Source organism: Rhamphochromis sp. 'chilingali', assembly GCF_963969265.1.
Source record: "Rhamphochromis sp. 'chilingali' genome assembly, chromosome: 14".
Taxonomy (NCBI): domain Eukaryota; kingdom Metazoa; phylum Chordata; class Actinopteri; order Cichliformes; family Cichlidae; genus Rhamphochromis; species Rhamphochromis sp. 'chilingali'.
In genome coordinates this window covers 17376475-17403931 of record NC_137941.1, presented here as the reverse complement: position 1 = coordinate 17403931, position 27457 = coordinate 17376475, and the positions used below count along the sequence as shown (strand labels likewise).

General features: G+C 36.6%; 1 protein-coding gene across 2 annotated transcripts; it reads left to right on the top strand.

Moving 5' to 3' along the window:
- The first annotated feature begins 5414 nt into the window (after nt 1–5414).
- On the top strand, nt 5415–17141 carry lnpa (limb and neural patterns a). Of its 2 annotated transcripts, none has more exons than XM_080903730.1 (13): nt 5415–5505; nt 6237–6342; nt 6826–6867; nt 8981–9168; nt 9253–9311; nt 9409–9449; nt 12977–13060; nt 13180–13231; nt 13340–13561; nt 14668–14773; nt 15402–15472; nt 15787–15930; nt 16165–17141. In XM_080903730.1, exons 2-13 carry the CDS (start codon nt 6316–6318, stop codon nt 16335–16337), a joined length of 1209 nt encoding a protein of 402 aa, XP_080759856.1. In that variant the 5' UTR covers nt 5415–5505; nt 6237–6315; the 3' UTR covers nt 16338–17141. The 2 variants fall into 2 exon arrangements, with proteins under 2 accessions (XP_080759856.1, XP_080759855.1); XM_080903729.1 differs by having other exon boundaries at nt 13180–13237.
- Nucleotides 17142–27457: the final 10316 nt, after the last annotated feature.

Sequence of the window (27457 nt, the reverse complement as noted above, 5' to 3'; positions counted from 1 at the left end):
ATGGAAACCTCAAGGCCACTGGATATTTGAAATTGCTACATGATGATGTGTTTTCCTCTTCATGCACTGAAGCTGGCACGTTCCCTGAGTTTTTCCAGCAAGATGGTGCACCACCACATTATGGGTGCCAGATCCGAGCATTCCTAGATGAACAGTTTCCTGGAAAGTGGATTGGTCATTGTGGGCCAGTTGAATGGCCCCCAAGGTCTCCCGATCTGACCCCCTTAGACTTTTATCTTTGGGGTCATCTGAAGGCAATTGTCTATGGTGTGAAGATACGAGATGTGCAGCACCTGAAACTACGGATACTGGATGCCTGTGCTGGCATTTCTCCTGCTGTGTTGCTATCAGTGTGTGAAGAGTGGGAGAAAAGGGTTGCATTGACAATCCAACACAATGGGCAGCACATTGAACACATTTTATAAGTGGTCAGAAACTTGTAAATAACTCATGAAAGAACAAAGTTACGTTGAAACCAAGAACACCATTGTTTTTCTTGTGACATTACCAATATGTTTGAAGTGTCACATGGCCCTCTTCCTATTGAAAAAACAAAAGTTGTATCCAAGATGGCCGACTTCTAAATGGCCACCATGGTCACCACCCATCTTGAGGAGTTTGCCCCCTCACATATACTAATGTGCCACAAACAGGACTTTAATATCACCAGCCATTCCCATTTTATTATGGCGTATCCATATAAATGGCCCACCCTGTACTGTGGAAAACCTCAGCATACAGGGGTTTGCTCTGTGTTTGTGGGATGTAAGCATACTCATCCTGCTCAGAACCTTTAACCATGGCGTACTCCAGAGCAGAATGAAGTCCACCCCTCTACAGGAAACTCATGATGTGCATTGAGGTGACCCCGCTGTCTACTTGATCCTTCTCCAACAGAGAAGTGATGTTCAATGTCACCAAAACCAGTTTAAGCAGCAGGGGAGTTGAACCACCAAGGCCTCCACCTTCAACTTCTGCCCAGTCAACAAAGCATCGGACACTCTCAAACAAGCCCCTGCCCCAGAACTGGCTGCAGGGTAAGACCCGGTATCCCTGGTCCACATGAGGTTTCTTGACTGCTGTCATCATCATTATAGAAATTTAGAATATATAGTCTAGTCTATATAGAAGCCTTAAGTCAAATTTTGCCACAGTCTTGGCTAGAGGGTCTATAGAAAGTACCTTAGCAGAGTTACTACCAGACAAGACTTTATATCACAAGTCTTGTCTGGTAGTAATGGCATATTGTATATGTCTTACAGCCATATACAATATGCCTGTAAGAACTGTAATTACTTTTAGTTTAAAGTTGCAAATGGAACTCTGACTGCACAGAAGTATATGACAAAACAACCCTTTGTTTGCCTTTCTCCATGTAATAAAGAAAGGCAAACAAAGAGCAGAATGAAGTCCACCCCTCTGCAGGAAGGGGTTTTATCTAGCTGATGTAAGTTTCATCAGTTAGATAAAAAGCATGTATTTACACATGGGTGACTTTGATACTATTTGTAAAAAAGAATATAGTCACACAAAGGAATTTTTTATGTTTGAAATTGAGATTTTCTGTACGTGTTTTCTTGTTGGTAGCTTCCCAGCTTGTACTGGTGAAGTTCTGGTCTAGGAACTGAAATATAGATTAGCATGGCAAGTTTGGTTAGGCCATTTGATTGATTTAGTTCAGCATGTAACAATACACAGTGGTATGGCTTGGGGTTCAATTAGTAGCAGTCTATTAAAGGCTGCCAGTTAACATCAGAGGCTGCAGAAAACAAGTGCCACCTGTGCACAGCATCGCTTTATTTTATTTCGTTATTATTTTGTGTGTTCTTTACTGGTGCAGACCAATACTTGGTTTGACTGCACCTTATCTCTGCCTCAGGCCTGCTACTTTAATTCAGCCACTATTGGCCATTCTAACACTTCTGATGAGGGCTCTGTCACCAATGTCAGGTTTTACTGAAGAAGTTCTACTTTATGTTGGACAAATCACTACCGTATGAGTGTTTAATGTCCCTCAGTTTTAAATTTAGATTGTGTATATATGTAACTGCTCAGGTCAAAGCTTCAAAAATGGTAGCTCACAAACCAGCTGGTGAAAACATGGTGGCATGTCATTTTTTTTATAGACATTCTATATAATCTCATTAAAGCCTGGAAAGCTAAATGAATATTTAAAAAATCAGTATATTTAAAATAAATACATAAATCTAACATGCATTCAGTGTACTTGTTCCTCGGTCTAGACAGAGGATCCTAGAAGCCCCACAAATGACAAGCCTCTGTGCCTAATCCATTTATTGGAAAGTGGGCATACAAGTGTATACAGAACTTTCAGGTCACATTGTGTTGGAAACCAGTGCATCCCATCAAAGTTTAATTAGAGCATGGTTAATGGAAAACGTGAGCCATTTAAATTTAATTTCCATCATTTTGTAGCTCATCTACATGCAGCACCATTATTATCTCCCCCAAAAGATCTCTGAAAGCACTGTACAAGACGCTGATTTTAAGACACCATTGTAATTATCAACTCTTCCATCATGTTAGTCTAAGCACATATCTGTTAGTTTTGTCCAGAATGAGTGAATGCCACAGTTTGGACAACTAATGCATCTCCAGGGAAAGAGACCGAAGACCCAAAACGCAATGATGAAAGTCTCTTTGGTCAGGCAGTGGCCTGGGAGATGTGTAATTGACTTTCAGCCATTTCGGCCACCAGCTTTTCTTTCTTCTTTTTCACCCATATGGAAAAGAAATAGAAAAAAACTTATAAAAGACTTACTTGCATAAGATGTGGCCTACTTCATATAGTGAATCATATAAGGCTTATTTGATTTACTCGTGAAAGTGGCCACTTTCTCATTACTTTCATGTATTGTTTTAGTAAGTATCCAAAACATACAAGTTTCATTTATATAATTTTTCAAGGGATCTTATATCTGTTTTCACTCTTGTATGCTTTTCATACAAGTTTCACACAAGACAGATACAAACTTTATAAGATTTATATATTTTCCATATGGGCACTCTCACAAACATGCACCTATATATACAAATAAATAAATAATTAACTCCAGTAACAACAGCTTGGCCACATGATTACTTACTGCCCATTACTTCACTCCAAAGTGAACTCATCAACTGTTGAATGATGGCAACATTTTCCTTTGTTTTAGATCAATCTTTATATCAGTAAAAAATCACTTGTCTTTTCTGTGAAACCACCATACACTTGACTTTGACTGAAATGTCTCAAAAACTCTTGGATGGCTTTCCAATAAATTCTGCATGCATTAATTTAATTGTGGTGCTTCAGCAATCTAACTGGCATTCAAGATAAACTTGACATTAAAATAAACTTGGGTGCACATTCCTTTCATTGCAACTAAATCAGTATTTATATAGCAATTAGTGAAAGCAAACTTATATTTTTTCACATGCTCTGTACAGGCTGCCCAAGGATGGAAAAAACAAAGTTTAATGATGAAAAATCATAAACATTTTTACCTCTTTTCCCCCCAGTGAATGAATTACAGATGATTTTCAAAGCAGTTTTTTTTTTCATGAATTAAACAGAAACGGCATGGTGTCTGCCATCAAAGCAATTTATAATGTACTTACTGGAAGTACTGGAACATGTTTTTTTTTCTTTAATTAATTCCACTTTTTCATCTTTGTTTTCAGCAAATAATGGGCATTTTTTATCCACTCTAGCTTTTATTGAGCACCCTCAGGCTAGTGCTGTGTTCACATTCCCACTAATGAATATCACAGCTATATAGTTAGCTATATTGGTAATTTTATGTGCAACCACAAACGAAAATATAAACATGGGAATTTTCAGCTATTGGCAGTTTGTAATGTTTGTTGAAGGGTATATGGGAACATATTGCACAAACTAAATAAATATAATGCTTGCTTTGCATTTGAAAAAACTTTTGTTGCACAGTGAAACACTGTAAAAACTGTTAACACCTACTATAAAATCTGTACTTTATAATAGCATGAGAACCACTAGCACATTACATTAATTTGGCAGACAGTTTTACCTGGAGATATATATTTACGGCATAAAAATGTAACAGTGCATGCACAATAACCATTTTGTATTTAACGTTGCAATTACTGAGCAGCAAGTACTACTAATATCGATACACTATCCAGTATCAGCATTATGTTCATGTCGTGTGCATGTCAGACGGGTTACTTCATTTGCTGGATCACACGCTCAGTTTTTACCATTCAGTCTGTCACTGAAATCAAGAAATCGTTAGAGGGGGAATTAATTCTCTCTTGCATATGTGTACCGGGTGTACATAGCTTAGTTATAAGGGTAACAGTAAAATGTACAGTGCTATGAAAACCTATTTGTCCCCTTCCTAATTTCTTTTTTTGCTTGATCTTCTCACACTTAGATGTCTCAGATCAATAACAAAAAAAACCCATATTTTTTATATTAGCAAAAGATAACCAGAATAAATACAAAATACAGTTTTTCAATGGTTATTTATTAAGGGGGAAACTTATTTAAACCTACTTGGTCCTATGTGAAAAAGTAATTACAAAGCAATTTCTAAGGACTTGGGACTCCACAGAACCACAGCGAAAACTATTATCCACAAATGAAGAATTCGTGGAGCAGCAGGGAACCTTCCCAGGAAGGAACATAAGACTAACCTTTAGAGAAATTATTCTGTGGACTGATGAGACAAATCTTTAACTTTCTGGAAAGTTTATGTCCTGTTACATGTGACCAAAACTAACACACCAACAATCAAGCATGGTAATGGTTTTGTGATGGTTTGGGGCTGCTTTGCTGTTTCAGGACCTAAACAACTTGCTGTGATTGACAGAACCATGATTTCTGCTCTCCACCAGAAAATCCTGAAGAAAAAAAGTCCTGAATCCCAAGGTTGTGCAGTAGGACAATAATCTGAACCGCCTCAAAATGAAGGTTTTGGAGCGGCCTAGTCGAAGTCCTAACTCAAGTCAGATTGAGATGCTTGGCATGACCTCAAACAGGTCGTTGGTGTTTGAAAACCCTGTAATGTGGCTGACTTACAAAAAAGAATTATGCAAAAGATAGTTAACCAAAATTCCTCCACAGCCATGTGAAAGACTCATTGCCAGTTATCATAAACACTTGACTGGAACAACCACTTAGTGTAGGTTTAGGGGGCAATTACATTTTCCCATAAGACCAGATAGATTTTACTAACCCTAACCCCCTCCCCCACCTGTTAATAAATGAAATCATTATTTAAGAACTTAATTTTTGTATTAACTCATGTTATATTTGTCTAAAATTAAAATTAGTTTGAGTTTCTCACAACTTTGTACCAGGCTTCATGAGCCACAGACCAAACTCCCGTGAAGGCCCCGGTGTGCTCATGCTCCATGCTGGCTCTTCGAGTGGACACTCCCCCATCTTGGCTCACACACCCTCCGTGCAAAGACAGGAGCGACTGCCACAGGCTGTTGAAACAGGACAACACAACTTTCAAGGTAAGTACACCAGTCTCTGTCAAAACACGGAGCTGTTATTCATTCACTTAGCACTTCTATAATTTGGCCTCGCTTGTGTGTACAAACTCTGGCGAAACTTGGCGACCTTGCTTTAGTTATCTCGGTGAACTGCAGGGCGCAGTAGTGTTAGCCCTGCAAGCTAGCGATTACACAAACTTAGCTGCAACACCTCAAAGCTAATGTATATGTATATGTGTATTCATTTATTATAGGCTATTTAGTACATGTTGGCTGAAAAAAGCGATATAAAAAACCTGTGAGATAACTATTAACGTCAGCTCGATTCTTGCTGACGCCTCCGGAAAGTTGTTTAGGTTTGCTAATTTGAGCTAGCAAGGACAACCTACTTCAGCTTAGTCACTGATGAAGTTTAATAAAAAGCGTTTAAGTGTGTTTTACAGGTGATTTAAGAGGATTGGTGTATGTTTTCTAAACGTCAGTCAAAACATGTACCTATAGCTGTTAACGAGCCGCTGAAGCTGTGAACGCTCCTCTGTGATTGTTTGGAGCTGCTGTTGCACATACATATACAGAAGTACATGCTTTATAGCTCTACAGTTTAACTAAAAATGAGCCTCACAGAAAAAGTATTATTAAAACTTCTGGATTTATTTCGGGAATGCTGTATTATACTGCGGCAGTTGTTGCACAATGTACCTAATACATTGGCAACCGAGTGTGTATTCACAACTCATTACTGCTGTCAACAGGTGGAGAGGTAATTTGTGAAACGGCATCAGAGGAGGGTCCCAGTAACAGAGTAACCTACACTCCTTCCTCTTCATCAACATGGGGGCTGCGGTCTCACGGTGGAGGGTTTGTATTCAAACCTTTATTAACCATGTCATGTGAAACAAATTACAGTGCAGTTAGTTAGTGTTACTTCTGCTTTTTGATAGTTTTGAATCATTTTCAGTAAACTCTTACTTTGGAAGCATGACTTTAACAGGCACCATTTCTACCACACCAAACGTAATACACAAGCAATGATCTCATGGTTGGATAGATTTACATAAATTTTGTATGTCTAAACAGTACATCTGTGTTCTAGTTGGCATGACATGATGCACATTTGCATGATCAGGGTAGCCTGTTAGTAATAGAATAACACACATAATGCACGTACAAAAGTAGGAAGAAGAAAAAGGAAGTTTCCAGATCTTTCTCTCTCTCTCTCTCTCTCTCTCTCTCTCTCTCTCTCTCTCTTTTTTTTTTTTTTTAAAGTTCCTCACAAAGAGCGCTATTGTTTTGGAAATCGTAATTGTACAATACCTCTTATTCAAACTTTTTGTCTTATAGGCGAAACCATCCACTGTGGAGATTTTGGAAGGAATTGACAAGGTACGCTTAACCTATTAAAAAAAAAAAAAAAAAAACTATTTCAAGCTACAATATGAACTTCCTGTCTTTTATTAATGCAAATCTATGATAAATATTGGTTATTGCACAATTGGTTTTTATGCTCAATCAAGGCAGATTTTGATGCAGAAAAAATGACTTAAATGTGTTGTATAAGCACCGACCTTCAGTGACTGCCATAGCAGCTCCTTATTTGCTAAGTGATAGAGCTTTACTGCTCTTCTGCATTGCAGCCAGTGTCAGACTATTTAAAGATCCTGTCCTTGGAGCACAGACATGATGACATCTTCCTGTCACAAAGACATCAATGACATTGAAGTTGCAATGCAATGGGTGTTGCTGCTTTTTGTTTAGCTTCAATTATTCACCTGTGAAAGAATATATATATATGTTGTGAGCGTGTGTGTGTGTGTGACATATAGCACACAGCACATTCGTAAACACAAACAGACCACTGTGAGGTTAAATGTGAGACCAGCTTGTGCTTAGAGTGACACACACACATGTTACAGTGCAACCATAGTGGCCAAGAGTGGTCCCATTTTTGTCCAGTAGCTATTTTTAGAATATGTAGTCAGCAGCCTGAAGCAGTGGTGTCACATTTCAGTTTAAAAAAAGCATAAAGTACCTGTTTATGTGTGACGTAATAATGGTTGAGGTGAGAGAAAACTCATGTTCTGACCAAATGATTCATTTCCAGTTAAACCCTATGTTAGATTACACATCTCTTTAGTCTGGTGAGCTTAGGTTATTTGCTAAAATGTAGTGAGAGAAATATCATAAAGGGAGTGATGCAAATGCTGAATGTTGGATGAAATTCTGCACTTAAAGTTTGCATCTAAGAAAAATAAAACTGTTCCAGTATTTATAACCCTAATGGTTCCCCACTGCAAGATTGCATCTAGCTGTTTTTCCACAGCATCTTACTGCATTTATATTACCTTCTATTAAATTAAATTAAGATAATGCAGGATCATGCCCAAGTCGTAATGGAAAAGCCTGTTGTGAAATTTTCAATACAATTTTATTTATATTAGACCAAACCAAAAGGGCATTTGAGGCCTTTTATTTTATCACTATAAAGGCAGAAATGCAGTGATCACTTGTGAGCAAGCACTTAGCTACAGTGGAGAGAACAAAAAGAAAAAGACTACCTTTTAACAGGATAAACCAGACTCAGGGAGGCAATCTGTCTACTGGTTGGGGTGTGAGGAAAGCAAAAAAAGCAGACCACAGAGAGACAGAGTCAGTGTGCGTTTGCATTGATTCTAAAAGTCTAGGAAACTTGGCACAAGTTTTCCAAAAGATGTATTTGGTATGGTGGCGATGGGGCTTGGTTCCAAATGTTCAGTGCATGTTAAATTGGGTTGTGAACTAGTTAATATATAATCAAGGCCATAGCTGGCTCATAGTGGGCCTTTGAGGGGTTTCTAGTCAGTGAGTCTGTTACATGAGCTAACTGAAGAGTGAGCTTTATGCTGTTATTTCTGGCTGACAATAAACCAAAATGTATGTTTTGCGTAAATGAAACCCCACTTCAAAACAACAACAACAACAACAACAACAACAACAACTCAGAATAACTTGATACTGATTTACAATGACTTCCTTCTTGGGACACAAGTGGACTTTACAGTGTCCTTGTATTGTCATAACATTACCACACAAATAGCAACAGTTTTTTGTTTTGTTTTTCTTCACATCCATCTCTGTAAAAAGTTGTAAAAACAGCAGTTTGCGTACAACATTGAGGGGGCTCTGAGCCTAAGAATTTCATTGCCAATGTTATCTGTATGTGACAAATAAAGCTTGAAACTTAAAGTTGATGGCATGTAGAAAACCAGTTTTAGTAATGATCCAAAATAGGTGAAATGGCGTTAACAAAATGTTAATAATTTTCCTAATAAATATATAAACTGCATTTGAATGACTTGCATTACATGAGACTGAAGTTAAAATATGTTCAAAACATTAATGGTTATTTTTATAAATATGTTAATAGAAGTTTGAATATAAAATGTAAGTTCAAACTCCAGTTTTGTTTTTTTAATTTTTATTATTGATCCTTTCATGATCCTTCCATTTTTCTCCACAGGGCATACAGGTTCTTGAAGAATATAGTGAGAAAAATCAAAGGCAGCTGAAGATATGGGTTGGACGACTGCTTCTCTACTCGTCGCTTCTCTACTTGATCACTTGTGTAGTTGTGTATTTCTGGTATCTGCCCGAACAGTTAATGGGACGGCTCATATTGTCTCTTCCCTTTCTAATAGTTCCGTTATTGTAAGTATAAGAGATAATCTATCATATTTTCACTAAACTGTAATTGTGATTTATTGAGATGGCTGTTTTTTCTCTTCTGTTTAGAGTGTGGTTACTTCGAAAATTGCTGATAAAGTTTTTTTCCAGAAGAACTGAAAAAAATAGTAAGTTTTTTTTCCTCTGTTGTGCAAGTTTTTTTTGTTTTTTTTTTATAAATTTATGTTTAAACAGATGTTGGATTTCCTAACGTTTTCTTTCCAGATGAAAAGTTAGAGGATCTTAAAGCAGAAAAGAGGAAAATAGTAAGTGATGTTTTTATTTATAATACAGAAATACTTTTATGTGCAGTGCTGTGCAGAATTGAGACACTGTTGGATGCCTGGGAAGAAAATTATGAAGTGAAAATAATAAGTTTGCCTGATATGATTTATGTTTACTGATGCTGTTGTGCTAAATTTTATTTGACTCAACTTGAACGTGAATTCTGTCATAATGTCGATGATTCATAAAAAGTTTTGCGAGGTTGAACATGACCTTTTTTCTTCGGGAGCTTTTGAAGATGGGCTTGGCACAATAGAGAACCTGAGAACACCATCTATTACAAGGCTCACTGTGCTTGTCTTTGAAGATGATTTATTTTTATATTTGCTTTTTGTTTTTGATTGTTTCAAGTAGTTATAAAGCCTCTAAGATTGTATGTATTCAGCCAAAGTTAATAACATCTTTTAAACGGGCGACATTCCAAAAATCTAACAAAAGTGTCAGCAATCAGTTACGTAAATTCAAAAACACATTTCAAAACAGATATTGCCATGCATCGTTGCACAATGATCTGTGACTCTACCTAAGTGTGTAATGTAAGATTTCAAAGGCTTGATCATTGAAAGCCACAAAATGTGTGATCAATTATTTGTTGTTAGTGTTTTATTTTTTTCTGTTTAGGGGATGGTGATTTATATTGGTAATTATAATCTTTGCAGTGGTTTAGAGTTTTAACTATAAGTAGGACTGCTCAATTAATTGAATTTTAATCACGATTACGATCTGGGTTTTCAACGATCATTAAAAATGACTGAGCCGATTATTAGCCCCTCCCTCATGCTTTACTCTCGCGCTGCTCCGTGTGACCCGAGGGAAGCTCGGAAAGCTAAGCAGAAGTTATTTGGAGAGAAGAGTGACTGCCATTGGTTGAAAAGAGGTAAAAAAAAACTTCAGTGGTGTGGAAACATTATGGGTTCGCGGAGTCAGACGTGGATCAAGTAGACACAGTGTGTAAACTTTGCTATGGTGTAGTAGCTGCACCACAGAGCAACACTGCAAAGTTCACTAAACATAGATGTTTACATTTTTCATTTATTTCTTATATTGCAAACATTTGCACTGTTATCAGTATTTGCACACTATTTTATATTATTTTTTAAAGTCATTATTCAATACATTGTTATTGTTAACCCTTTAAAGCCGGTCAGAGCAGCAAGCTCTGTTTTGTGTAACTATTTTTAAATCCCGCTAAGCCGCTAAGCTAGCACAATAAATTTTTTTCCATATGAAACCAGAGGAGTTGTACTTACATCTTATGCCATCAGCTTGTCCTCGGTCACGGTTTCCTTCCACATAAAGTTTTGCAAAAATTGCATAAAAAGCGCTTGCAGGAACAAAAACATAATACTCCAGAAACACGCTTTGCCGATCAGCTGTTCGTAACACTTCCCACATTGAAAAAGACGTCAACACGAACTATCGCATTCACTGCCCGAAACCGGAAGTGACGTCATTTTCGCGGAAAATGTAGTTTTTTACTTGTAGGCCTTAAAAGCCTATACTGGTGTTTTTATAAGTCATGTTTGACTTTTCTGAATAGTTTCTGTGATGCTTAGAACTCTAATTGCACTGCTGGAAATAGTTTATTTTGATGCACCTGCTGTTTTCTTTGCAAATTTGCATCATAGGATTGTTTATTTTTTTGTTTTTCCTGCAGTATATAAAAATTGCTGTATCTCCAAAATAAAACTATGAAGACACTCAAAATAAATTTCCTGTTGTTGTAAACTATTTTTTGCAACTTTTTTGTATTTAAAGTTTTGAGGGATAAACCTCTTAAATTTATCCAAGTAGAAATATATGTAAAAAACAAAACAAAAACGATTTTCAATTTTTTTCTAGTTTATTGCACTTTTTTGCAATTAATGTAATTACTATGGACTTAATACATACATATTATTAAAATATGGGCTATAACAGTTGTATTGATGTATAGCAACTTGAAATGCTCCCACAAATAGCACTACAACATGTAAAAAAAAAAAATATATAATCTCTGGCCGACTTGGTTCTATGGTAGGTCTTAAAGGGTTAAATAAATATCGTCAAATAATCGTGATCTCAATTTCAGTGAAAATAATCGTGATTATCATTTTTGCCATAATCGAGCAGCCCTAACTACAAGTGAAATGGCTTTTACATTCTTTACACTTAGTGTTTACCCACCAACCATTTCATTAGGTGCATCTTGTTAGTACTTGTTAGTACTGGTTTGGACCCTCTTTTGCTTTTTTCTTTTGCTTTTCTTCATGGCACAGATTCAACAAGGTGCTGGAGATATTTCTCAGAGATTTATATTCATTTTTATATGATAACATCACACACTGCAGATTTGTTGGCTACAGAACCGTGATCTCTTGTTCCAGCCAATTCCCAAAGATACTCCATTGAATTGAAATCTGGTGACTGTGGAGATGATTTGAACTTGGCCCTTTACGCTTTCTTTTTTTTTTTATATCATTCACTGCGGTGTAAATCCTAGAGGCGATTGCATGGGAAAATTTCAATACATCAGCAGTTTCTGACATACTCAGACCAGCCCCTCTGGCACTAACAACCATGCTGCATTCAAAGTCCCTTTTCTTCCTCATTCTAATGGTCAGTTTGAAATGTAGCGGGTTTTTATATCTACATGGCTAAATAAACTGGGGTGTTGCCATGTGATTAGCTGATTAGATACTTGTGTTAAAGAGCAGCTGAACAAGTTTGTAAAGTGGTTGATGGGTGTATTTGTCAGTGTTGAGAAACTTAAGTCTGCTATGAATATATGAGTTGAAATTGAGTAGAACAGCTCAGTTGGTTTTGTCCTGTGCTGCTACATCCTTGATGTGACATAAACAATGAATGAGTTAAATATAGTTTGGCATTTTTTTTTTTTCTTTTACTTGTAGCCTGAAGTCCACTTAAAAAAATTGTAATTTTGATTCTTCACGGTCCACTCGTAAAGCCAGGATTGACATTTAATGCCTTATAAAATTAGTTTTGGTTATCTTCTCAGCAATTTTCTGTAAGATACTCTAAGCTCTGTGAAGACAACATTTGATTGGTACAAAACCTTGATCCAGTAAACTACTCTTCTAATGTCACTTTAATTAATTGCATTTACTACAGGAAAGAAATAAATCTGAGAAATTGCTTGTCATCCTCTGTCAAGTCTAATAACTTTCAATAATTAGGGCTGATGGATTTTCACACTCTCCATTATCGAAGTAGTGAATGTAATTATTCCTCATATTATATGTAAACATTAAGAAATGTTCTGTACTCACTCTAAATGAAGATGTACAATGTAGTGAAGTTGCTTTAAGGGCTCTTTTCTCAGTCACTTTGACATGCGATGTTATTGAAGGTGATTCTAAGATATTTGTGTGTATTTATAAATGCCAGTTTATGACACACATGATCAGCAAATGATTACTCTGATATGTTAACAGTGATAAATACTTTCAGGCAATAAATTAAAAGATAATTTAAGTTTATTTCTTAATGTTTTTGCATTTATTTCCAGCTTGAAGAAGTTATGGAAACTGAAACATATAAAAATGCAAAAATGATTCTGGAGAGATTTGATCCTGATTCCAAGAAAAATATTGTGAGTTCTTTTTTGTTTTTTTTCTCTGCTGTATAAATTGTCTGATTGCGTTCGGTTTATATATATATATATTTTTATATTAAAGCATATTCTTGTACACTCCTCTGTTCTGTATGAAGGAGCTTGAATCGACTCCAGTTGCTCCTCAGATAACTCCAAAACCAGGACAAGGTAGCAGTGAGTTTTGAACGTTCTCAGGAGACAATACTATTTGCCCTACTTCGACTCTGGCATTTCCTATTATGCTATTAAAGCATCCTGCAATGTTTTCTGTGTTAGAACTCCGCCATCGGAATGTCATCCCAAAGGCCCCCCCAGTGGTGGTGAATCCTGCAAGCGAAGCTGCTGCCCGCCCTCCTCTTGCCTCCAGGCCCACCTATCCTGGAAGATCTTCCCACTCTGCTCCAGGTGGACCCCCAGAGAGGAGCCTGTCAGCTATAGCTGCTCAGCAGAGCTTGATGAGGAAGCCTGTGACCCCTGGAACACCTGTTCCAGGAGTCGGTGAGTTACCTGCACACAGGGGGACCAGATCATAATGTGGTCGATTAAGGTGTGATTTACTCTTTCCTGGCTCTTTGTCCCCAGTTGTTCAAAGCTCTGTGGTGTGTGTTGTCAGAAAGGATGTAGTATGTTGTACAGTAAGGTAGTGGATAATTGTGGAAATGTATGATAACAATATCTAACTATATGGTCTAACTTTTGTCCACTAAGTGTCTTACTTGGGCCTGAGATTGCAATTGATAACTTTTGTTACTATGACCATAATATTTGTATAATATTTACCTCAAGAGGATATGATCTATCATCATTGGCTGCTTTTAAAGATTGAAAAGGAACAACCAGAAAGATAGATGAAACATTTCTCATAAAGCAGTTGTTTTATATGGAAGACATCTGTGGGGTATAGGGGTATTGAATATTCAATATCAGTAATTTCTGGACTGACCACTCAATAGAAAAAAAAATGCAAATTACTGCAAACAGTAAAGGAAAATGTGCTCCTAGAGTAGTGGAAGCTGTATGCTGTAATTGCCATGTGGAATGCCAACTGTGAGGTATGCACGATGCAGTATTACATTAACTATGATTAATTAGCCAGACCTGCATTTGTTCTCTGGGCAATGGTGGTAGAATCTCACTAAATGTCTTTTAATGCTTAGTGAAACTGCCTTTGGCATTGGGAACACCTCACAAATGGTTTACATGAGTTGATGTTATCACCTGCTTCTGCTGAAAATTGAAAGTGAAAAGCAATTTGATACAAAGAGTCACCACAGAGTTTCCATATGTTGGTAAATTAATAACCAGCAGGATACTGAGACTCTGCCAAGTCTCACAGAAATGACCAGTCATCTTCCTATGATTGCTCTTGATGTTGGATTATATTAATTACTACTCACCAACGCAGCAGGGATTCGGGACGTGCTTTGCAAGTGCGATCCGGTGTTAAGACATTAAGAAAAAGAGGCAGCTTTTTGTAAAATTAATCATGGTTTGTGCACCACACTATTTCACAGATTTATTACTGTAAGCAGCACCTGTTTACTGAAGTATGCATTCCAAGCTGCAGAGTGCATCTAACAGGCAAAGATGCTATGCTTTAACAGGGATGCACCCCCCAGGCCCACCGCTGGCCAGACCTGTGATCCCAAGGGAGAGAGGTGCTATGGACAGAGTCATAGAGTATCTTGTTGGAGATGGCCCTCAGAACAGGTAAATAAAATGGGAAAATGAGTCTCTTCAGTAATGCAGTAAAGTAAATGCAACCTGTGTATCATGTCATGAAAAAGTTGTAAACATCTGAAGTGCATTAATTTGATAAATATTAGACGATCGGAATATAGCTGTGTTGAAATGTGTAAATTAATTTTTTAGGCAGAATCTGCTTTTTTTTTTTTTTTTTTTTTTTAAATGCCAAACCATTTAAAGTTACGTTTATTAAACCTTGAAAGAGCTCTTAAAAAGGCGAACTGAAAACAACTCTTATTCTTCTTGCACCGATCCTCCTTTTTAATATATGATGATCATGCTTCCCTTAAACATTAATTTAAACTTGTCCATCATTGCAGCTGCTCAACACTGACTGAAATATAGTACTCTTTTGTAGTAGCCTGCAATAGTTGTAGCTTTATCAGCTAAAATCATATAGTCTGTTTTAAAACAATTTTTTTACAGTTTGTAGTTGTTTTTTTTTATGTTGCACATTACTTTATCTGGAAATTTTAAATCTACTTTGTAGATTTGTGTTAGGAGTGGTAATACTGAGTTATCCAGTGCCTGTTCACATGCTATGTAATATCTTACTAGATTGTTTGTTTGTTGTTGTTGTTTCCCTTCATAGATACGCTCTCATATGTCAGCAGTGTCTGTCCCATAACGGCATGGCATTAAAAGAAGAATTTGAATATATTGGTGAGACTTTGAGAATCACAGCACACTTTGTCAGTCTCCATCAAACACTGTGCCTTCATTTGCCCTCTAGCATTTGGCAGCATAGTATATCATATGGCTCTTAAATGCCTCTGCCACTACCAACTCCTGTAAGCAAAAAGAAAGCAAGATTGAATATGCAAAGTAGTGCTACACATCAATCTGAAATGTTTATGCATCTGAGGCATTTTTTTCCCATTGGTTCATATTCATGTATATTAATCTATGTCTGTTTCACAATGTATTAGCATGGTTACATAAAATATATGCGTGGGGTTTTATTTGTTTCTTTTCAGCCTTTCGATGTGCGTATTGTTATTTCTTGAACCCTGCAAGAAAGACGAGGCCTCAGGCACCCAGGCTCACCGAGGTCGCTGGTAACCATAAGATGTCACCAGAGGCGACTGGTACTGATGCAGATGATAACCAAACTGTTTTAGGTAATAATGAACTGCAAATGTAAATCAAGTTATTAAGGTGTATTACACTAAAATGTTAAATTAATTAATCTAATACAGATACAGATCTAAAATGGATAAAATAGCATTCTTTTGTACGCATACAGTAGTAGTCATTTTCTTATCTTCACCCTTTTAAAAAAAATACTTGTTCATATGCATTTCAAATCTAAACGTAAAAAAAAAAGAGAAGAAATAACTGTTTCTAATTATCAGAGAACACGAAGCTTACTGATGTCCCTGCTGGTTCAAATACCCAAGAGCCGGCTATACCAACAGCCACAGAGCCCAGTTCTGCATCAGATGGCCAAAACACCCCAGAGTCGCAAGACCTGCCCTCTGAGAAATCTGACGGAGAGCAAGATTTGTCTGCCATGGAAGTGGAATAAAACAGCGGCGCGGTAATTTCACCACAAGTCAGACTGGAACATTTTTGTTTTCATTGAGGAAATGTAGAAATGATTAGCTTCCAAGTAAATGCCGTAAGTTTGAAGAGCACAATAACAGATGTTAATGCAATCTTCAGCTTACAGAGTGTTCTTTCTTTTGAAAATTGCAATAGTAATTAATTAAACATTGAACTTGCATAGTAGTAGCATTTGATAGCAACTGCCAAACACTCTTATATTTTTAGCATGTTTACAGGTCAATAACAGAGCTATGAGGGTTAAGCTTGTCTCAGTGTTGCATAGGAAAAGTCTCTCTCTCTTTTTTTTAACAGGGTTTTGAAGGAGTTTCTGTCTTTATTCTAACAAGGTACAACTTCAGAAACAGAAATATTTTGTGGAAAAATTATTTATGGGAAATTATTTATAAATATTTTTTCTATATTGCTGCGCCCTTTTCTGACAGTGTTGAATGGAATACTTTGCAGCTTGGAGGTGCTTACATGTTTACACTACCACTGTACCAGAATGATGATGATGATAATAATAATAATAATGCACATGCACTATGTATTTTTTTGCTAAAGGAGGAAAACAGGTTTGTCAGTCCTGTTATACTGACTGAAGTGCCTTTTTATATGTCAAGTCCCTATTTGAGAACATTGTCTATTAAATGTTTTTACATGTAGACGGTGAAGTCATTCAGCTGTTTTAAGTCTTAAAAGGCAGCGTCTGTTTGCTAAACAAGTTCCCGGTATGTATGTATGTATGTATAAATGATATTAAATAAACGTTTGAGAAAATCTATTTATCTGTGTTCACAATCACAACCACTTTGTCTTCATTGCTATATTTATGAAAGCACCATTTATTTCTGTTGTATTTTAAAAGTGATTCTACATCAGCATTAAATTAACATTTGAGCAACAACATGAGAAACAACTCCCCGGGATCTCTCTAACCTGTATTGTTTCTTCTTGTATATGTTGTATTTTAAATGGGTACCCATTTTCTTCTTTGGCCGTCTTCTCAATCAGGCCCAAATTTAAGCAGTCCGTTTTCATTAGCAGGCCAGTTTTAGCTTGTGATCATTTTATTTTAGCTCATTGATCATTTCAGACAGTGTAAGATAATGGTGCTGACACAGAGCCTGACCAGTCTTGATTGCTTGACCCTCTTCATTTGCAACAGCAAAGTCATTGCGGCTACAAAGTTGTTTTCTACCGTTACATGACCCTTTTCCCCTGAAGATACACCGTAAACTATTGGCGAGTTCAACATCCCACATCTTCTATGGGTTTTGATAATGTATGTTTACAGAGACGTGACCTCCCGGGCCTTGTAATGCATCAATCTGACACCAACAGTAACGCCTGATTCCACCGCATACTGTTTGAGGTTGACCTCTGACAAGAGCCAAACGGGGGGAAAAAAATGGGACATCAATAGGACGATGTTTGGATGTTTTCACACCACTGGGAGGTTGTTCAGTATACAAAGTGTGTGTGTGTGTGTGTGTGTGTGTGTGTGTGTGTGTGTGTGTGTGTGTGTGTGTGTGTGTGTGTGTGTGTGTGAGAATCATCACAAGTAATATTTCATGAAAGATCTCGATGCTGTGTGGTTTGAAAATTACGTGTGTGTGTATGTATATATATATATACACTTTTTAATTCCAAAGCACTGAATCATTTCATGACAGTTTGTATTATATCAGCCAGTGAAATTGTGTGTGGGGTTATCAAATCTTCGTAACAGCTTTCAGTTTTTTGTTTTTCTTTCGTTGTTTTTGATGCATGAAGACTTTCACAAACAGATGAATGATCGCAGGGAGAAGAGTAAAATTGTGGTCTCAACTGTTTAACATGCCTTTAGAGGGGTTGCAGTTACGTTGGTACTAGCATTTGCGTAGTGTGATGATTTTTATCGGGTGCCAAGTTGAAGGCCTATTTAAGTACAATCAATACTTGGGATAGCCCTTCAGCTATCTGATTTATACTGTAGTTATCATTGTCCGCACCTAATTGACCACCATCTCAAAATCTATTATATGAACAAAGAGTATTTCAAAGAAATACTGTTTACATAATGCAAAATCCAAAGGCACATTTTTAGTTTTTGTTTTGTTTTTTGTTTTTTTTCGGGGTTCTGCTTGATTGTCCAACCAGTCAAAAGATTACATCTGGATTGCTATCATGGAAACACTTAATTGATTTTCAAGGATGACAAATGACACACAAAGCCCCAGTGCCAAGGTAATTTTGAGCAAGAGATGAAAATGTACATGGTGCTGTCCCAAGGTTCATAGTTCTTTTCATACTCATCTCTCACATGTGCATTCGAGGCCACTTGACTTAAATTTATACTGATCTTTTATTTATACCCAGAAAAAATGGCAGATAAGAAACATAAGTGTTCTTGATATTGTGTTTTGTCATATCTAGCAGCCAAAGATTGAAATCCTGCGAAACAATTTTCTGAAGAAATGAAAGAGCGTGCCCTCCTGAACCCTGGAGGAAAATAACCCCACGGTGCGAGGCAGAATATGAAACAGAGGCACAGAATAAGTAAAATAGACAAGTGCACCAGGCTTGTCACTTTTCCATTTGCTGCCCCCGAGTGTGAGCACTTCAAAATTCTCCTCATCTCAGCTAAGACCTTCATCGTTATGCTCTATCTACTGTACTGAATACGAAAAAAGTACCATATCAGGCAAAGGTAATAAGGACGGGAGTTTTAAGCATTTACCATGTTTCTGTCAGTCATGAAGTAGAAAGCAACAGGAAGAACAACAAAGTCATAAATATGCAGCACATGCCATTGTGCACTGGAGACAATGTGGAAGAAAAAAAATGCTGCAATGAGTGTCACAGAAGTAGTTAACTTGGTTGTGATATTAGACATTACCAGTGGCTCTTGACAACAGCATCATTACACAGAGCACAATCTCCTTCAGAGAAGCATTAAAATCAAATTAGATTATACAAGCGCTTGGCTTGATGAGCTGCGAGGGGTGATGGTTCCTAAAGAGTGGCTCTCTGGTTATTACTGTAAAGCTCTTCAGGTGCTTGGGCTTGAATTGCCACTTGATAAAGCTTACCACGAAAGGTCATCAGCTTTCAAGAAATTAGGGTTTTCGTTTTTCTTTTATTAATAATTCAAGTCAGATTAAACTTTCACACCCAGATGGATGGGCTTCCGTTTTTTCCCCCCACATTCTATCTGTCATATCATTGCATGCTGCTGAATGCATGATGCCAGCAATAAACCGCTGTGTTGTGGTTTATACCAGAGTGACATTCAGGGATCAGAGAGCATTGTCATTCTCTGTCCTATCTTGAACTCATTATACCACTTGAACGATGGCATCTGTTCGAGCACTGATGCAGTTTGACAGTTATTACAGCAAACAATCCACTTTCCTACATATATGCTATACTGGAAGAATAATATAGAAGTAAACTTTTGGAAAGAGTGCATGCAAGTGAAGTGGATAGTATCAGAATCTTCTGTATTATAGTGCTGTAGATTATTTTGATTTTAGACTTAGTGGTTTTAATGTTCCCATGCATGCATGATTTTGTGCATGAGGACACACGTATGTATAAATGTGTATATATATTGATTCATTTAACGCAGTGTAAGGATCCAACATGCCACAGGAATCAATAACATAGAAACAAGGTTATCCTGAATTTACAAATCCTGTCGTGTGCTGGGTAACATTTCAGCAACTATAGAGCACAATCAAATCACACAAAAAATTACATAGTTTAGTATGTAATGCATTTAGAACATATTTTGATGGAAAGACAACCAAAAAGAGAAGAGAGAGGAGAAGAAATGGAGAGCTACGACAACATAGCCCTTCACTATCTCATGTGGAAATCATACAAAGCATCCTGCAGGCAGCAGGTTCATTTTATAGCTTCATCTATTACCACACTGTCATTGTTAATTGTCTTCTTTTTACCTCTGCAGGATTCTCCAAATTGGTCCTATCGAATGTGACAGGAGGAAGAGCATTAAGCATCTGACAAGATGATATCTAAGTTCAATTTCCTACTCCTCACCTGATTTATACCTGCAGCAGATCATTTTCCTTTCTGTCATAAAGACCTCTATAAATCAGTGGTGCTTATGGAAGCACTACAGAACAGGGTCCCTGGATTTGTTTCCCCTGTGTTTGCTATTAGGAAGCCATTACAGCCACATTTTCCTCCTTCAAACAAAAATGATCAAATCTAATACTGGCAAGATTAGAGAGATAAAGAGAGAAAGGGCTGGCGGAGCCGTTCAACACAGTCCCCTATCTAAACAATATGCTCTAAACTCAATAAAAACAGGGCTTTTTGCTGGTGACACCATTATCCATCTGTTTGGACAAAATTGCTGTATCATGGTATAAATCTGCGATACAAGTGACATATCCTCTAAAATAAAAGGGAACATTAACTGCTCTATCTTCTAGAGGCCATGGGACTAGCTGGCTATAAGCTCAGTCAAGTGTGATGGCAGTTATACTGTGTTTTACTAGACTGCAGACAATTATACTTTGCTCCTATCCCCTAAGAAGACAAACTGCCTTGGCTTCAACTGAAATGATTTCAAATAGATTTTCCAAAATGTCTGTCGCCAGATTGCTTCCATACATTATTTCACTTAAATGGAGAGAAAAAAAGAGGGAGCAAATCCACAAATCAATCACAAAAGCCCACTTTACCAGATGGAAAGACGGCTTTCAGTGCATGTGTGTGTGTGTTTGTGTGAGTGGGTGTCTTGTGGAACCACAGAGAAGGACAGTTATAGGATGTGCAGTCCTGTCTCTGTTATGTCTCACTCATACTGAAGGATAACATAGTGTATCTGTTTCCAGTGTTGAGCTGGCAGTGCTGTGAGAGTGAAATAATGTGCCCTATAATGAACTGACCCGCCTGAACTTTTAGATTCTTAAACAATTACTTAATTGAATTACCAATCATGTGTAATCCAATAGGAAAAAAAAACCCTTTAATGCAGTTATCTCACACATGACAGACAACTCACTGTTCACTGAGGAAGGTACTTGGTATCCCAATTTGTCTTTCATAGTACTAAGCTTATGCTACAGAAAATACAAAGGTTCTGTTTTTTAAGAACAATGTGTAAGAAATGTAGACTTATATATTGACAACAATACTCAACGCAAACTTAAATTGCTGCATGATCAATGTAGAGCAAGCTCAACATTCAGTTTAGCTTTATTTGTACAATTACAAGTGTCTACAGCACTTAGGAGACAAAAACGCTTAGTCTCAGCCAATAGGAAAACTGGATTTCAGCTCGGTGGCCCGTACACCCAATCAGAGCACGACTTTCGAGGTGAAAGTCAATAGTGTTAGCATTAGCAACAAGTTTTTAGCTGTTAGGGATTTATGTTATGTCAACATTACAGAATGCTGAAAGACATAGCATTTGAAAAAATTTTCTAGTCGGGAAAAAATGTAGCTCTGTTTTAAAATTCCTATCACTACTTTGCTAACAATAGCATAAGGAGCGAAATGAGCTAACCTTTGGAGCAGCTCTTCAAAGACTGACAGGTTAGTGCTTTTAAAATAAGTCTTGTATGTTGTACTCTCTGTGGGGGATTTTGTACACTTTATAGCAACTATGGTAAAAACTCTGCTTCTAAAGTCAGTGCTTAAGTCTTGGACGAATATAAAATTAGGCATTTTAAGTAATTAAAAGTTATTGCTAGAGGTATTACTATGTTTTTTGGCCATTTATATAGGAATGTGTCTCATTAATAACAATAAAGTCAATTGTTTATTTGGAGGACAAGAGCCAGGTTTTTGTGATTTTTTCTTTAAATAGTAAGTATAATTTTATAGCTTACCATCTTTAATGTGATCCATAACAATTGAAAATAATAAAAAAGGAGATATCTTTAGGGCAGAAAAATGAATTAAAAAAATGTAATTCAGCATTTAGTCTCATTGGGTAGGAGTTCATCTCCATTGCACATCTTTGCCTGGCAATATTTGCACACTATTTTGTGTAAAATCACTCCAAATTTGTCAGATTGTGAGGATTTTGTACAGCCCTCTTTGGGGCACCATTCACATTTTTTGAAAAGTCTGGGCTCTGACTGGGCCCTTGCAAAACTTTAATCTTCTTCTACTGAAGCCATTTTTTGTCATCATTGTTGTTCTGAAAAGACAAATTTATCTTCAATTTATATATAGTGTTCAGCTTTCTATCAGATGTCTTTTTGTCTCAGAGTTGACTGGTATTTGGAGCTGTTCATAATCCCCTCCACCTTGACTAAAGCTTAAGAAAAACAACCCCAAAGTTGCCATCAGCATGCTTCTCCATAGGTATGGTCTTCTTTTGGTGTTGTGCAGAGTTGTGTTGGTGCCAAACGTACCTTAAATAACCATGTTTTTGCTAAATTTTTAATAATATGATTGTTTTATTATTATTGTTGTTGTTGATTATCTTCATTGGGCTTCCTGGTACATTTTGATGACTTAGATAGTCTTTTGTACCCTTCATCTGACTGCTGACTTTCAACAATGATATCCTGTCAATGATTTCTAAGCTCTTTGCAGATCATGGCTTTTGCTATGAGATTCAACTAAATAAACCTCCAGAAAGTCCTAGAACAGCTGAACTTTACTTGATTTTAGTCATTATTTTGCAACATTTGGATTATTGGGTCAGAATTTGGTAATAAACAACATGAAAGCATTGATCCATTGTGCCTCGATCATTAACTGAACATTATTTCAAATTCACAGCATACTTTTCGTTGCTGACCGCGTCCATCCATTATCACCACAGTGTACAGTGTTTCCAGCACCTTACTGAATCTTTGCCACGAAGAATTAATGCAGTGAAGGTAAAAGAGGGTCCAATCTGGTACTAAAAAAGTGTGCTAATAAAGGAGCTATGGATAGGAGCTATCCATATTTAGCAGTTTTTAATGTAGATTAACTGTATAATGGGTTCAGTAGCCTAAACATTTGGCATAAAGTTCTATATTTGCAGAGTACAGCTACTTCATTATGTCTCCTCACTATCAAATGATTGCTAAAACGTTGCATGGTATTAGTTTTTTTTGTTTGATAATTTTATCAAGCTGCACAGCACCACTGTGCACAGCAGATTAAATATAATCGAGCCTGCTAAATACATTTTTCTGTTAGTTTTATCTCTGCTTTTTAATTCACCACGAAAACAAAAAAATAGGGGTGAAATAAAGAAGACGTTTTCTGTTTTTACTGTTTTACTTGTGCACTCATTTTATGTGTTTCACTTGGTTCCCAGTTTAATTCAGTTCAGATACTTTGTCCCTTGGGTGACAGTTTGAAACAAGCTAAACTGAAAATATGAAAGCAAGATAATTCATTCACTTTCATCTATTGTTTTTAAGTAGAAACAATGCCCAATGACTTAAAATTGAAGTCAAATTTAAAAGGCAAAAAGTATCCAATACTCCAAAGTTAGATTTAATAGAGTGATTGGAACATCCGCTTGAACAGCAGCAGATGTGTTCCTGTTTTATCATCTTATGAGATCATGCTTGAGCAAAGCACCCACATTTTTAAACAAACATCTGCATGAAAACTTTGTGCCTTAATTATATCTTCCAGTCTGCTCTGTTGTCGTGTGTTGAAAAACAATTAACACCCTATAAAAGGATATAAAAGGACATTGTGACACGTTAAATTTAGTTTAAATGTCACTGACTGCATGGTTGACACATTAGCAGTATGCTTACAGAAGTCTTAGGCTTGTTTTATAGTAGGGTGATGTTTGATCCAATTCTCACCCCTGTGTAAGTAATCCTCATGTACACGCCTTACAAATACTCCACCTACTTTTTAATGTTCTCTGCTTGTACAGAGGTCCTATGTGTGATGCACTAAGAGAAAGTGTTTAATATTTTATTGATATCATAATTCGTGCTCTGCTAAAATTATTTAAAAATTAAGTACAAATGTATGACCAGACTAACTATAGCATAATGTTTAGTTACTACATAATGACCTGTGTAAAAATATCTAAATTACAAATGTGTACACTGTTATCATACACAAGGAAGATCTTATCTGCCTTTAAAACTATGAAAATTATGGTTAGAGAGTATTATTGAATTCATGTGATGGTGTCAAATTTATAAATGTCTCCATTGCTAAAGTCTATTTAAGTGGCATCCATTGTTGTGTTTATATTTTGATGTCATGTTTTGTAGTTCTATGTGCAGGCATGAACATTATCTTGTAGCATCTTTTAACCTGCAAGGATGCAGTGCTGCATATTAAAGGTGCTGCAGTTCAGCATTAGCCATGAACATTCATTACATTTACTCTGAATAGCTTAAACAGCCATGCATGACTTAATCCATCTCTGTTTTTTGCAGGTAGGAGTTGTGTGAGATAAATATATGTAAAAAAAACAAACCTGCCACAAATGTGCAAAAATTTGTGCTGAATTGAAACAACAGATAAATTAAAGAGCTGCATCGGTGATTTCCATTTTCTAAATGACAGAATTACAGCCTCTCATGGTTCTTTATCATCATTTTGACAGTCTGTGCCTTTTTCATAATGTCTATATTTTATTGTAATGTCTGGAGGAAGATGCACAATCATCTTTCATTTTAACCAATCTTATGTTTGACCTGTGGTTATTCCAAATATACTACAGCTGAAATGAGCCTTGAAAAGGATTAGTTCAGGACAACATGATTACAGTGATGCGAGGATGTAATTCTGTGTATAAATTAGGCAAAATTGCAGTGATGGAAAAAAAATGTCCAGTGTTATGTTTGTGGCAGTGAGAAATATAATAATAGTCATTAATGGTATCAACAGAAGAGTCATTAATATGTAATAACTACACAGCAAAATCTCCAGTGTTAAATTAACACTGGAGAGTGTCTATATGGGTCCACACCTCTGAGTGTTAAATACAACACTGTTGAGTGTTAAATTAACACTTTTGACAGTGTTATATGTTTAAAAGTAACCTAGTCAGTTTTGAAGATTAACAATGGCTAACACTGAGCAGTGCTGATTTTCTAACACTGGAAAATAACTCAAAATGTTAGAAATATTAGAAAATCAGCACTGTTGTATTTAACACTCAGAGGTGTGGACCCATATAGACACTCTCCAGTGTTAATTTAACACTGGAGATTTTGCTGTGTACCAGTACACAGGGTTTATTATATGCACATAATTCACCTCAAAAGAGAGACTTGCATTTGCTTGAACAAGTTAAACCGTGTACTGCAATTATTTATATATTTCTGTCTGAAGTGAGTGTGGTCATTTGGCACTAGGTGATCCACTTTGTAAAACCCTCTTGAAGGAGGTCAAGCTAATGGAATCAGTGCTGAATCTTTTCTCACGACCCATAGTATTCCACAAACATGCTTTTATGTAATCATGTTTCTCTTTTCAAAAGCGGTTGTGTCTTCTTTTTCTTGTGAATGTTATCTCCTCAACTGTGACCTTTCTTTAAAACAGTCATAAAAACTTCAAAACCTTTTGAGCAAATAACAGCTGATTAGCTATCAGTTTATGACAAAGGGGGAATATTAATTTTCATTGTTATGAGCTAATATTAATAGTAAATACATACAATAGAAACAGTATTATGTATATTATCTCTATCTGCTCTGTCATTCTTATTGTTATGGATGTTTTTAAATTTGTACACTTCATAGACTGGTTGGTATTTCAATTTAGATTTGGTCTGGTAATCACAAAATGCAGTTAGTTCTTGGTAAAATTTACCCAAAAATAATTGTGTAAAAAAAGAAAGAAGAAGAGAATACTAATATTTCAAACATGATGAAAAGTAATAAGAGGCAAAGATAAGAGATTAAAAAAATTGACAAAATATTTAGTCAATATTTGAATGCCTAGCCCAATTGTGCATTGTCTTTTGAAAGGTTGGATGCACAAGTGCAGAAATGATTTGTAACACCCCTGCCCCCCCAAACTGCTTTTTGTTTTGGTTTTTAATGTTATTTTTAGAAAAAAAAATGTAAAAAACAGTATTTGGATATGTTAGCAGCACAGTGGTCAGCACTATAGCCTCTAGCAAGAAGATCTTGGGTTTGAATCCACCATCTGGCCAAGGCCCTTCAGTGTGGCGTTTGCATGTTCTCCCCGTGTCTGTGTGGGTTCTCTCTGGGTACTCCAGCATCCCACACGGTCCAGAAACATGCAGTTAGTGTGATCAGGTTAATTGGTGACTCTAAACAGCCAGTAGGTGTGAATGCAAATGGTTCTCTGTCTCGCTGTGTTAGCCCTTTGACAGATGGGATAGCCCCCCAAAAAACCCTAAAAAACCACACACAGCAAAGCAACCCTAGAGGTTATTTATGGAAAGAAGGGGAATGTTCTTCAATGGCCAATCTGAGCACGAGTTTGTTTTTTTGTTTTTTTACTGAATACAAAACTGAAGAAAGATCCACAAAAATCCACAAAAAGTAAAGGCCTAGCAAAGGGCCCCCAACAAGAAGATTTCATGGGTTCCCAACGTCAGGCAGCCACTGATGGCAAAAGATTTACATCAGTGTTTAAATTTAATCTTTATTATTTTGTCCATTTACTTTTGACTCTGTGAAACAAAAATCTTCTGTATTTTCTTAACAGTTAAAGCAAATGGAAGCCAAAACCATCTATGAGGATGATAGAAGGGAGGCAACAAAATTTTAATGTCACTTTTTTTATTAGATTACCAATTGTATGACAGCCTGAGACAACATTCATGACTGTAAGTATCTCAATAAGGGATAGAAAAAAAATCAGTGCATCTTCTTTGTGGACATTAGCCTGTTGGCACTGCTGTGCTGTGACTGTGCACCAGATAGTCCTTTACAGGGACATTCCCTGTTGCCAACTATAATTAATTACTTTACAGTCTTTGAGGCCATAATGCTCATCAGTTATTAATTAGAAATTCATTTCACTGAATAAATAATGCTCATGATTGATGATGAAACTTGTAATTAGGTTCTCGGAGTAATGCACTAGGGAGAAAGCCTTTACACTTGAATCCAGGCTATTAAATACTGCTCATTTAAGGGACCGCAATACCTCTTGTCATAAACCTGCAGCTACTATGGC